The sequence below is a fragment of the Siniperca chuatsi genome, linkage group LG18, assembly GCF_020085105.1.
Source record: "Siniperca chuatsi isolate FFG_IHB_CAS linkage group LG18, ASM2008510v1, whole genome shotgun sequence".
Lineage (NCBI taxonomy): Eukaryota > Metazoa > Chordata > Actinopteri > Centrarchiformes > Sinipercidae > Siniperca > Siniperca chuatsi.
The window spans coordinates 2164521-2178086 of record NC_058059.1 but is presented as its reverse complement, the minus strand read 5'-3'; the positions used below and the strand labels follow the sequence as shown (position 1 = coordinate 2178086).

Below are 13566 nucleotides of genomic sequence, written 5' to 3'. Positions count from 1 at the left end.
AGCTGTGAACGAGCCAATGATTGTGACGCGTGTACTGCCAACAGCGTGACGTCAGCGCCCTGCCTGAACCGACGCTGTGCTTCATTTCTCTGAAATCTGTAGCAAAGTAGCATAACATACTCAGGTAAAGCACAAAGCACAACAAAGCTGTACTTAAAGGGACCTCAAAATCAAAACCACATGTTTCCCCTCTCACCTGCAGCGCTGTGTGTCCATCTGGAGTGTTCTGGTGTGAGTTGCAGAGTTTTGCAGATATCAGCCACAGAGATGTCTGCACTATTTTGAATATAATGGGACTGTATGGCGCTCGGCCTCAAAAGCGCCAAAAAAATACATTCGGAAAACTCAACGGCAACGTCTCTTTCCAGAAATCACGACCCGGTTACTCAAGACAATCCAGTTGTGAGCAGCTTCATGTAGGGACTATCTGTAGAAAGAAAATAGTCCCGTCGGTTCAACAGTTTGTGGCAGTCCATCCAATAGTTTTCATTTTTTTAAGCGCTCATCAAGGAGAAATTTTGGCTTGATGGTGGCAGGAGAAGAAAGGTCAGAAGGTAACCAAAAACTGGAGGATTCATGTTCTGGGGACCACAAATATCTACAGCAAACTGATATTCCACCATTAGGCTCCACTGCTAGTGTCAAGGACTTCAACTGGAGATCCACTCCAAAAACACCAAAACCTAGATAAGGTTTGTAGCTCGACTCAGTGATTCTAAAGTGCTGATGAGGTGTTCCCTAAAGATTAACCGATAAACACACAAAAACACACACATGGCTGGTGTGTTTATGTGCATAAGTGAGTGTGTGAGTACATGTCCATATGTGTTACTTATGAATGAATTTAACTGGAAAGGAAAATATCCGCACACATTTCTACTGCAAGCTGTTTTCCCCCGTATACTGTAAGTGATGAAGTAGCATTACTCAAAAAGCTCAGTTCTGTTTTTTCCCAGCATGCTGTTTGCCAGTCTGCAGCGGGGAATTAGGTCAACCTCTCACATGAGCTGCGTCTTACATCTGGTTTGTTGTATCTGCAGCAGTTTGGAAGGCAGACATCAGTGGAGCGGACATTCAGCTGCATGTTAAAGGATGAAGGAGCAGCTGCTGCAGCCAATCACACTGTAGAGTGCAGACCGGGGATTTGCCTGACACAGTAAACAGGAAGTATAATGTTGCTATGGATTCAGTGAGTTAGCTGTGGGCTACAACTTGACCCCCGTTTTTTTTTTTTTTTTTACCTATATTCATCTACATTTTGGCAAAGTGGCTCCATTAAAAGTAGCCGAACCAGCAGTCAGCAGCTCCTGTCTGCAGTGGACCCGTGGACGGACAGACAGCTGTCTCTGGATCACTGCGAGACTGAAGGAAACTTAAAAATATGATGATTCTCAGGCAGGTTCTGCAGTTATAAGGAGCACCTTTTATTCTATGATTTCTAAGCCGGTTTATGGACGTTTCTCTGCGATGGACTTCAGAGATAATGATATCCTCGGAAAGTGTAAGTCACACCGAATCTAAAGACATGCGTATCATGTCTGTGCGTTCAGGCTAGACTGAGTTATGTCTCAGAGAAGAAGTGCGATTTTTGATGCTAACTGCATCACTCCGTGGCAAGGGGTTACATAAAGTTCTGTGGTTTTCTGATTACTGACCCACCGATGGCTTGCTGGGGTTTCACACCAACAAATATTAAGAAATATTAAGAACGCACATATATAAAAACACTGCAAGTGTCTCATTATTTTATAAAATAAACCTTTTATTTTATCAAAAGTTGATCATGACAGCAATAGGATCATGACAATAATATATAATGCACAGAAATGGAATAAACAGCAACAGAGTATATGAAAAACTAGTGCAAAAAAATCACAAATACAAAAATATATTGCACTTTGAAGTTTTAGGTGGAAGAAGTCATGTTTGAACAACATTCTCAGTTTGATATATTCATCTGTAAACATTTATCTTTTACGCTTTGTCATTCTTTTCGTGAGCACAAAGCTTCTTAACATCCATGTTTTGGAAAGATCTACAGCAAGAGAAGCTTTAGAGCAGAAACCAACAGGCGACTTGTGGTACTTTATCTTGGTTGGTCGGAGTTGTGCTTTACTCTAGACCCAGTCTGGGTTTATACCTGGTCATTTAAACCAACACACACACACTCGGCCTCTCTCTCTCTCTCTCTCAATCACACACACACATTCACACACAATTTGAGCTGTGTTTTAAGTGCTCGAGGTGGTCGTTCATGAGACACATTTCTGCAATTAATCATCAGAAGCATCGTCTGTCTGATTCTTTCGGTCTCGTCTGTTTCATGTCTCAGTGAATTTCAGCTTTGTTCACAGAAAGAGACAGTTTCCACCTGAAGTCTGGTTAGTGGCAGTGACACGTTCACGCCACGGTCGTAACTATCATTAGCTCAAACTCTCAGTTAACTGAAGGTAGCTGTCATCCTGTCTTAAATGTGCCACTTAGATTAAAGAGTACAATATTGTTTACATCTGTGGACAGAATCTACTGTAGCATATAGACCTGCAGCAATCTGCAGTTTGTAAAACCACCGATAGAAAAACAGTAATTACGGTATGTGCAAAATTCACTGTGAGGCAGGAGGAGGCTTCTTCTGACCAGTGGGAGTGATCTTTGCTTTCTGCCTCGTCAGAGTCATACAGTGGTGTCAGAAAGAACTTTTTTGCCTCGTCTCGAGCACAGGATGTGGAGGATCCAGCATGGCTCGAAATCCCTGGTCCATAACGTCAATGGTCACCGAATACTCTCTCAGCTGGCTCTCCCGGGTCAGGGAGGGGCTAGCCTTATTTATCGTGATATATAATCTGGTGAGAAGCTGGCTATGCGGGCCTGGAGCGGAGGATGACGGTGTCTTGTTTGTGCAGAAGCCCTCTGAGCTCTCCTCAGCGGGACGGACACGTGTCGGGTCTTCTGACGTCCGAGGCCCCGCACACCTCCGCAGGGTCAGGGTACGGGTCGACCTGAGGGAGGGGGGCGCAGAGACAGAGCTGCATGTTTACATGCTGCTGATGGAGTGGTATATAACAACACACAAAGCATGAAGAAAAGCTCAAATGTAATGGAGAAAAAAAGAATTAAACTGCCTAATGTTCCACTCTGATAGGTTGATGGGATGGGGTTGGAGAGCATTTTATTGAATTCAAATCCAGTATCGAATCCACTTATCAATTCCAAATCCCTTATCGAATCTTATTAGGTTTACCTTTCAACATTTGCAAGTAACTAAAGGCTAAAAATAACTCAAAGACGTCTAATCAGGACCCGTTCTGTAGGTCGCCCCCCTGTGCAGAGGCCAGAGGTCACGCTGGATCACATCATCCCACTTAAAGAAGGAGTTTGACATTTTGGGAACTACGCTTATCAACCTTCTTGCAGAGAGATGAGAAGATCGATACCACTCTCGTGTCTGCACAGAAAATATGAAGCTACAGCCAGCAGCCGATTAGCTTAGCTTAGCATAAAGACTGGAAACAGGGGGAAACAGCTAGCCTGGCTCTGTCCAAAGGAAACATAATCCACCTATTAGCGCCTGTGAAGCTCACTGATTAACACGTTTTATATCTTGTTTGTACAAAAACGAAGTGTAAAAAACAACAAATTGCCGTTATACCGAGTTAGGATGGAACTGGACAAAAAAGGTTTTAAACACGCTGCCCCTTCGTACTGGAACAATTTACATAAAGACTTGAAACTGTCAGAGCTGACTCTGGAAAATAGTACTTTCAGTCATTGAGTTTGATTTTAAATGTATTGTTCTAGATGGAACATCATACCTGTTTATGCATCTTAACTGGATATTTTGTTTAATCTTTTATTGCATCTTAACTGAATTTTGTGTGTGCTCTTTTGTAGCGTGTGACAGTTTTCTTAGTCTGTGTGGTGTTTTTATCTGAGTGCATTAGCCAGTGTGTGTGTGTGTGTGTGTGTGTGTGTGTGCATATTAACTGTACCTCAGAGTAGAGTGGCGGGGGCAGATATCTGAACTCTGTGATGTATGTCAGCAGAGATCGCTGGCCCTCTCCCTCCCCGTCAGACCTATCACAGCCGTGCAGACAATCCCGCCTGTGAGACTCTGATATTGCCAGATCGCTGTAACTCGGCGGCGCTGTAATAAACAAACAAGCGTAAGAGATCCTTGTGCAGACGTGAAAAAAAAAAAAAAAAAGAACATGCATGCCTGTGTTTACTGTACGTACCCTCAGGTCTCTCCGGCAGCCCCAGCCAGCTCAAGGTACTGCAGTTGCTGCTGATGCTGGAGGTGCGGGAGGCGCAGGCGTGGAGAGGTATGGTCCCTATCACCAACGGCAACGAAAGAGACAAATTCAACCCACCAGGAACGTCGACATACACCTGCAGGCAGAGAGGGAGCGTTTGGATTTGTGTCTCAGTGGGAGCCAGTTCTACCTTTTCATATCAATGAAATTCAGCCGGCCAGCACTATGCAGCCCGTCACGCTCTTTAGGAAACGCGTGTATAAGAAGTTAGAACACTTTGTGCAACAGCAGCTTCCTGTGCTCCAATCGAAGCAAGCGCCTTCCTGAACCATCTCTAACTATATTAACCCCCCGTTCTCTAATAATAATAACAGGCCAGTCTGAACAACACCCCCCTCAACGCTAATCATTTTCACCCCTTTAATTTTTTTGTATGTTCCTGTTTGTTTATTTGCGACTGAACTTTATGTACTAAAGAACAGTAAAGTTGTAAATGATCCTGCAACAAAACTAACAGGAGGAAAAATTATTTTATATCTTGGCTGCACAAAATATTTCCTTGTGTGCATAAGGTTTGAAAAACTTTTTTCTTGTAACAGAGTTTTTACATTGTGATGCTCCTACTTTTACTTAAGTAAAGAGTAACTAAACCACTGTGTGTGGGTATCTGGGAGCGTTGTTCATGGATTCAGGTCCAAATCTTCACATTTTAGTGCAAAGTATTTAAATTCGACATTATTGTTATAAATATGCAGAGCGACTGCCCTCCAAAGGTTGAAACCCGGCTATTGCAATTGAATTTTGCTATTGGCTGATCTGGAGGCAGGTGATGTACTGTATATGGAGGCAGCTTTCGCCACCAACCAATCTATCCTACTGCGCCCCCCCTCCCAGCGCCGCCCTTGTTGATACTTCTTTCACGTTCTAGAGGCACTTCAGCCAAAACTTTGGGGTTTGGTTGCTCTTTAAGTAAGTAGGTTAGTAAGTAAGGATGTGAGTAGTTCTTCCACCACTGGTTCATATCAGTGTCTCTGGGTCGGATTCTACACATTGTGGCTTTAAGTCTGTGCAGAAACCTCAACTCACCATGAGGGCGTACTCCACCCTGATGATGGGACAGTCCAGGATGGAGGGCGACACCGGGGGGATCTTGAGCAGTTTGCCCTCCCAGCTCTGGCTCTTCCCCTGCGGCAGAGGGTCTCCCCGCAGATTGGACACCAGCTGCTGGATCTGCTTGCCCTTGCCCTTGGCGAAGAAGGTCTGGGTCTGGTACAGAGCAGCCTTGGGCACCACGACACGGGACGAACAGTTCTCCACCTCGGCGAAGATTTGGATGGACTCACCTTGGAAAGAAGGGAGAAGAGATCAGTCTGTCAGACTGAGAGAGAAGTGAAATAAGTGAAATCTCAAAAGTTAAGAAGAAGAAGAGTTGGAGGCGTTAGAAGGAGGTTTGGCTCACCTGGTGTGTAGCCCTTTCGCTCTATCTTGGCACTGAGGGAGATCGGGCCAGAAGCACAGAACCAGCAGCACAGCGTTTTCTCCTTTGTACCAGCCTGAGGGGCCTGTTCGGATACAATCATCCGTTTTAACACTTTGAAAACTTTACATGCACTCCCGCCTTCTTAAAGAAACAGTCCGACATTTGGGGAAATGCGCTTATTCGCTTTCTTGCCGACAGATTGATACCGCTCTCGTGTCTGTACAGTAAATATAAAGCGAGTTAGCTTAGCTTAGCACAAAGACTGGAAACAGGGGGAAACAGCTAGCCTGGCTCTGTCCAAAGGTAACAACATCCACCTAGCAGCACCTCTGAAGCTCACTGATTAACACGTAATGTCATGTTTGTTTGATATGTAAACAAAACAAGTGGTGGTTTTTTACAGGGGGTTACATACCCGATCTTAGCTGGTACCAGTAACTTCCTATAGTCTCCACTGGTTGCCTGGCAACTGCTCAGAGCCAAGTAATATTCATAACCCCCCAAATACCACAACTTGACGTTTTTACACTTATGCATTAAAACAAACGAGATATGATTTTTTTCTGATTTCCCCTACGGTCCATGTGTACACATGGCATGAAAACAATCTGTATATAAAGAATATTTGTGGTATTCTACTTAGTCTATTTATATATAAAAAATGTTTGATAGTTGTGAATATTTGGCTCATTATATACCTGTATGTTTTTTAATGACTCTTGTTGCCCCGTAGTGTCTTGTCAACCTATGGCACCCACCTTTACTTACTTAAATGAAAGTATTTGATATTTCTATTGTATCTTTTGTGTACTAAGTTTGAATTATACTAATATTATATTCATATTAATTATTAATTATCTTGTAATATGTACAGCCAGGCTAGCTGTTCCCCCCGTTTCCAGTCTTTATGCTAAGCTAAGCTACATATTTACTGCACAGACATGAGAGTGGTATCAGTCAGCAAATAAGCGTATTTCCCAAGATGACGAACTATTCCTTTAAAACAAAAGAAGCACGTGCAGCGTGCCTACCAGCAACAGCGGCGTGTTGATGTCGATGTGTTCAAACACAATGAACTCTTTCTTTACTTTGACAGGGAGCAGCCATGGACGGTGCAGTTCGGCTTTCACCCAGTACCTCACACTGCCGTGCTTCCCTTCGAAGGAAGTGGCCAGAGCCCTGACAGACGGGAGGAAGGCGGTGGGGAAAAAGAGTGTTAGGAAGTGTGGGTGGTCTGTGGTCGTGTACTGTAAATGGCTCTAGGTATGGAAGAAGTACTCAGATCCTTTACTTAAGTAAAAGTACAATGTTAAAATACTCCATTACAAGTAAAAGTCCTGAATTTAAAATCCTACTTAAGTAAAAGTACAGAAGTATCATCAGAAAAATTTACTTAAAGTATCAGCAGTAAAAGTACTGGTTGTGCAGTAAAACGTCTCCTGTGACTGATATCTGATTCTGTCTGACATTATTAGATTGTTAATACTGAAGCATCAACGTTAGAGCAGCGTTTTACTGTTGTAGCTGCTCGAGGTGGAGCTAGTTTTAACTGCTTTAGCTAGTTTTAACTGTTTTATATACAGTTAGCTAGTTTCAACTGCTTTATATACAGTTAGCTAGTTTTAACTACTTTATATACAGTTAGCTAGTTTTAACTACTTTATATACAGTTAGCTAGTTTTAACTGCTTTATATACAGTTAGCTAGTTTTAACTGCTTTATATACAGTTAGCTAGTTTTAACTGCTTTATATACAGTTAGCTAGCTTTAACTACTTTATATACAGTTAGCTAGTTTTAACTGCTTTATATACAGTTAGCTAGTTTTAACTACTTTATACACAGTTAGCTAGTTTGAACTACTTTATATACAGTTAGCTAGTTTTAACTGCTTTATATACGGTTAGCTAGTTTTAACTACTTTATGTACAGTTAACTAGTTTTAACTGCTTTATGTACAGTTAGCTAGTTTTAACTACTTTATACACAGTTAGCTAGTTTTAACTACTTTATGTACAGTTAACTAGTTTTAACTGCTTTATGTACTGTTAGCTAGTTTTAACTAATTTATATACAGTTAGCTAGTTTTAACTGCTTTATATACAGTTAGCTAGTTTTAACTGCTTTATATACAGTTAGCTAGTTTTAACTACTTTATGTACTGTTAGCTAGTTTTAACTAATTTATATACAGTTAGCTAGTTTTAACTGCTTTATGTACAGTTAGCTAGTTTTAACTGCTTTATATACAGTTAGCTAGTTTTAACTACTTTATGTACAGTTAGCTAGTTTTAACTGCTTTATGTACAGTTAACTAGTTTTAACTGCTTTATACACAGTTAGCTAGTTTTAACTGCTTTATATACTGTTAGCTAGTTTTAACTATTTTATACACAGTTAGCTAGTTTTAACTACTTTATATACAGTCAGCTTGTTTAGTCCAGTGGTTCCCAACATAGGGGTTGGGCCCCTCCAAAGGGTCACCAGATAAATCCGAGGGGTCGTGAGATGATTAATGAGAGAGAAAAGAAGAAAAACACTAAGTTCTGATACACAAATCCACGTGGAAAACATGATGGAAATATGACATTTCTGTTAGTTTCATGTATTAATGTGAGGAAGGTTACAGCCTCCTCATCGCTCCACATGTTAAGTCACATGCTTCATGTACGTCATTATCTATTCACTAATGCTGGGCTCACACTACAGGAGTTTAAAAATCCTAACTGTGAAATCGAATCTCAAACATGGACACACTACAAGATTTGAATACAATGACGCATCACACACTACAGGATATTATTAAGAATATCGTGTGATCTCATGGGGAAGCAGATGTAAACAAAATGGAGACTGACGTGGTGTCAAGACTGGATCTGAAAACCCTTCACATTACCAGATAAACTTGGCCGAACAGATTTCACCTCCGATTGTCAGGAGGGATGAATGGGGGATAAATGCATCTGGCTTAAGTCTATTTTAGTTGCACTTTTTCAGACTTTGTTTTTATTGATACACCAACTTTTCCACCTCAGCCAAGAGGACAAACTTTTTTGCGATTTCTTGAATTTCTGGCATTTTCACTCAGGTTTTTCAATGTGCAAACTGAAAATGAGCGTAAAAGCAGGTGGTTGTAAACACACTTAGTTATTTAAATAGTTTAGAGGGGAAATGTCTCTTTGGTGGAACTGCTAACAACTCATAGGCATCTGAAACGTGACACAACTACACGCTGCTTTATTGTAAGAGGCCACAAGTCAAAAATGTTGGGAACCACTGGTTTCATCTTTAACAATTGTATTTTATAAGTTTATCATATGATTTTTATTGTAAAATTACAATCAGATAAATTCAAAAAGGACGTTATTTCCCTCTGAAATGTAGTGGAGTAGAAGTATAAAGTAGCATAAAATGGAAATACTGCAGTACTTGAGTAAATGTCCTTTGTAAAACTCACATCTGAGGCAGGTTGAAGCTGAAAGCAAACTCATGTAAGCCGCCATGCAGAACAGTCAGGCCTTCCTCTGGACAGTCCTCATCTGAAAGACAAAGAACATATTTCCAAATCCACCAGCGGTCTGCACCGAGCCAACACCTCGTCTGTTAACACATACTGTCACGTAGACTCATTACACAATGGACTCGACTTATCACTCAGAGGATTTATCTCCAACTGTTAGAGGTATGTAAGAAGAGAATAAGAAGTACAGTAAGCACAAAAAACATTCACCTTATTCAGGTTCGTCTACAGGTGTTTCAGGGTTTTATAGAAATAAACATTGGTTGTATTCGCATTAAAAATAAAAAGTTGTTTAGTTATCCAGAACTCAGGTATTGTATCAGCACTAGTATTGAAAATGTTCAGTAGCACCCTTATACACATAATGAAAACCACATTAAAAGTCAGTATATTGTAGTATTTTTGCACCATATTCACGGGGAATTAAACGCTGAAGCAACACGCCCTGTGGGAGAAAGAACACGACCTTTATTCACTTCCTCATTTGTTGTGTTATTGTTTGTATTTCAGATTCTCTGTAAATGTCTCCACCCAAGCCTGCTGAACTTCACTTCCTGCCACTTCAGCACTGGCTCTCCTTCAGCCAGCATCTCTGCTGTTTGTGTCCGTCGTTGTTCGTATGTTTTTGGCATGAGAGCTGTCATAAACAGCTTGCATGCATGTAAGTGTGTGTGTGTGTGTGTGTGTGTGTGTGTGTGTGTGTGTGTGTGTGTGTGTGTGTGTGTGTGTGAGTGTGTGCGTGCGTGCATGAGCGTACGCCTCGTCAAGTCACCGGCAACACAGAGCAAGCAGGAGTAGACCGGTATGAACCAGACTGAGCTTCCTTCAGCTGGAAACTCCAACGCATGCATTACAACTCGGCCTCCCATTGGAGGAGAACGTGACGAATTGCAGCCCGGGCTCTGATTGGTGCAGCCCTGACAAGCCCCTGCCCACATTAGTACAACCATGTGGTGTGTTGCAGGAGGGGGGAGGAGGAGGAGGAGGAGGAGGGGGAGGGAGAGGAAGGGTGTCTCACACTAACTGTGAACTCCTTGTAGACCTGAAACTCTCAGGCAAGTCAATGAAACAAGTGATGACAGAAAAACAAAACATCTTTTACATTCAGATCTTTTTATTCAGCGTTAAACAGAAACAGACACACAAATAAAATAAACATCACTTTTTCTTTTTGTACAAAAACAGTCAAGTCAGTATTTAAAGTTCAGTTAAAACATTTTTTTTTTTGCTATTCAGAGTTTTTTTTATTCTGTTTTCCTCAGCTTGGAAACAGCAGCAAAAACAAAACAAACAAACAAAAAACTGTTCTTGAGCTTTCGAACGAATCACATGATCTTCCTCAGCAGGTGGAGTTTGCTCAGTTTAGTTGTCATTGAATTGGAGATGAGACGCTGAGGTAAAGAATCAACTTTCAATCGCTATAAACTTTTACGTTTAGTAGAGCTGAAACGATTAATCGGCAACTGTTCTGAAAATCGATTAATCATTTAAAGAGACAGCTCACCCCAAATATTTTCCCTCTCACCTGCAGCGCTGTTTATCCACCGAGATCGCTAGAGTTTTGCAGATATCGGCCGTAGAGACGTCTGCATTTTTTTTTTATATAGCGGGACTGTACGGCGCTCGGCTCGTGGAGCTCAAAGCGCCAAAAAAATAAATTTGAAAAACTCAACAGCAACGTCTCTTTCCAGAAACCACGACCCTGGAACTCCAGATAATCCACAGGTTTGCTGTGAGCAGTTTCACGTGGGGACGATTTTCTTTCTACAGATAGTTCCTACCTGAAACTGCTCACAACTAAATTTAGATTTTGGGGGTGAACTGTCCCTTCAAGTCATCGGTTTGAGCTTCTCACATGTGAGGATGCGCTGCTTCTCTTTGAATTATGTGATTTTAAACTGAACATCTTTGGGCTTCGGACAAAACTAGAGATTTGAAGACGTCACCTTGGACTTTGTGATGATGAACATTTTATAGACCAAACGATGAATAGCGAAAATAATCGACAGATTAATCGATAATTATGTGAACTACCTGATGTGAAGTCTACAGCTCGCCCGATACTGGATTTCTCAGGCCAATACTGATATTTTGGATATTTCAAAAATCCAATAACAATATATCTGACTTTTTTTTTTTTACATAAACACTGAACGTAAACAAGCACTGCTGATCAATTCGCTTTTTAAAATTGTGACACAAACATTTTACAGTCAGCTATGTAACGGCGACACTTTTCTACGTGACCTCAAACCTCGTTGGTCATTTCTGTTCTTGTCCCTTATTGGTCGACATATTTACCGACACCGATATATCTGCACTGAGCTAATATCGGCCGATGTGCTGGCTGATTTATCAGTCCCGCTGTAGTGAAGTCATTAAAGTGATTTGAAAACTTTTTTTTTTTTAATGTCAGCGTCTACAGCTGCCGAGGAAGATCGTGCGATACAATCGAAAGCTCCGGAAACAGCAGATTTAAAGAATTCATCCCTGAACGTGAAGCGACTGTCATCAACTCTGACGTCCAGTAAAACCTGCAGCATCTTCCCACATCAGGTCACTCCATCTCGACCTTTGACCCCCGACACTGTCGTCCAGCCGCCCGGTTCGGCCAGACTGCAGATAACAGAGTCCTGCTCAGAAACCCGTTGACGATATCCTCCATGTTCTTCATGGTGGTGATGATGATGATGGTGATGATGGTTTGAAATAATTCATCTTGCAGAAGTCCAAACGTGTCTTTCAGCCTCTAATCCTTCAAATAATCTCTAATGCAGACAGTCTGTATTTGAGTCCGGTGAGGAGGAAGCACAGCAACCGTAGAACCGATAACAAATGCAGGTGATAGTCTGACCCACATACTGTTTAATGGGGGGGGAACTGGACTGGACTGGACTGGACTGGACTGGAAGAGTCATTCACGTCATGTTTCCATCAAACTGTCTTTTCACTCATTTGCATCATGTTTTATATGGAAAACAGAACAACACAGGTGTAGGACGTGGATTGAGGCTTTTAACCTGCAGATATTATTCCACACACACACACACACACACACACACACTCAGTCAGCCGGGTCCTCCCCCCCTCCCCTCCCCTCCCCTCCCTCCCTCTCTGGCAGTTTCTGAACAGGTTTGAACCGCTTCTAACAAAGGGAGTTGCCTGAGCTAGCTTACTTCAGGATGTCATCAGTAAAAACGTTGATTCCAGCGTCAGTTTGCGTGAACGTTGCACCAAACATGAAAAAACGAAACAAAAAAAAAAACCTTCGGCTGGTTTCGATTTTGGATCGATTTCGCCTTTTTCTTTTTTCTTTTTTACCCGAAGTGTTTTCACACACGGCAACTTTTCCTGTCGGGGATGCAGACTGCACTCTTATTACACCCTTCATCACTGAAGAGGGACACACACACACGCACACACACACACACACACACACACGCACGCACGCGCGCTTTATTTCGTGCACGTGAGATTAGATTTCAGCACTTCAACGTGTTGATTTGAAGCGAGGACGAGAAGAGCGACGTATCGCATCTGCGATCAGCTGTTGCATCAGCACCACGGCGGTCCGCGTTGACACGCGCGTGCAGCCTCCGGATTCAGAAAAGTTTCCCATCGCACCGATCAGCTGCTGTCAAAAGTTTGCAGACACCAGCTGACCCGCAGCGCTGCGACAACAACAACAACAGCGGTTATGTGACAGTGAGGTGCGCCGACTCCTTACCTCTCTCCTCTCCTATCAAGGTGTCGTAGTGGTGCAAGTACTCCACCTCCTCTGTGTAGTTCTGGGTGTAAGCCGTGTTGGCTCCGGCGTTCCTCGACTCGGTCCACCGGACCTTGGCGACTCCTCTCGCGGTTATGCCCAGGCTCTTCACCCGCACATCCCCGGTGACCTCCACCACCACCCTCCCCGACACCAGGTCCCCGCCGGAGAACACCGGCAGGTTGTTCTCATTCAAACTGTCAAAGTAGATCGCCAAGGCCCTCACTTTGCCCAGCACCATGGTGGCAATGAAAATTAAAAAAAGAAGAAAGAAAGCGAGAGTCTAATGGAGGGAGAGAAGTTGAAAGAGCCGTGTGGCACAAACGCGTGCGCCTAGCTCCGGGCGCCCAGCACCGAGCCGGGTCCGCGGCTGCGTCCGTGATGGTTCATCCGGTCGAGGCAGCTGATGGGCCGCTTCAGCTTGAGCTCTCCGCTCGGCTCGGCTCTCCTCCGGCTGTGCTCGTGTGTGTCTCCCTCTCCCTCTCTCTGCTGCCGTCCGCCTCCAGCGGCTCCGCTCTTAAAGCCTCTGTGTGTGCGCATGTGCGCAGA

At 42.9% G+C, this 13566-nt stretch overlaps 1 protein-coding gene and 1 long non-coding RNA gene across 2 annotated transcripts; one reads left to right on the top strand and one right to left on the bottom strand.

The window, feature by feature from the left end:
• Nucleotides 1–109: 109 nt before the first annotated feature.
• On the top strand, nucleotides 110–2161 carry LOC122865651. The gene is made up of 3 exons (XR_006375515.1): nucleotides 110–124; nucleotides 203–692; nucleotides 1041–2161. It is a non-coding gene; the product is annotated as an uncharacterized LOC122865651 (long non-coding RNA).
• arrdc3b (arrestin domain containing 3b) lies at nucleotides 1742–13566 on the bottom strand. Its single transcript, XM_044174381.1, has 8 exons — nucleotides 12979–13566; nucleotides 9189–9270; nucleotides 6765–6912; nucleotides 5713–5815; nucleotides 5340–5596; nucleotides 4236–4389; nucleotides 3990–4144; nucleotides 1742–2999 (listed from the first exon to the last, which is right to left on the bottom strand). The coding sequence occupies exons 1-8, from the start codon at nucleotides 13256–13258 to the stop codon at nucleotides 2922–2924; spliced, it is 1257 nt and encodes a 418-aa protein (XP_044030316.1). The 5' UTR covers nucleotides 13259–13566; the 3' UTR covers nucleotides 1742–2921.

What these genes read in the sequence shown, in the direction of transcription:
- arrdc3b (XM_044174381.1), bottom strand. Translation starts at nt 13,258, where the DNA reads ATGGTGCTGGGCAAAGTGAGGGCCTTGGCGATCTACTTTGACAGTTTG. An exon ending in GGGTGGAGTACGCCCTCATG is followed by an intron (nt 4,390 to 5,339) that starts GTGAGTTGAGGT and finishes CTCTGCCTGCAG; the next exon opens with GTGTATGTCGACGTTCCTGG. An exon ending in CCCCGCCACTCTACTCTGAG is followed by an intron (nt 3,000 to 3,989) that starts GTACAGTTAATA and finishes CCCCTCCCTCAG; the next exon opens with GTCGACCCGTACCCTGACCC.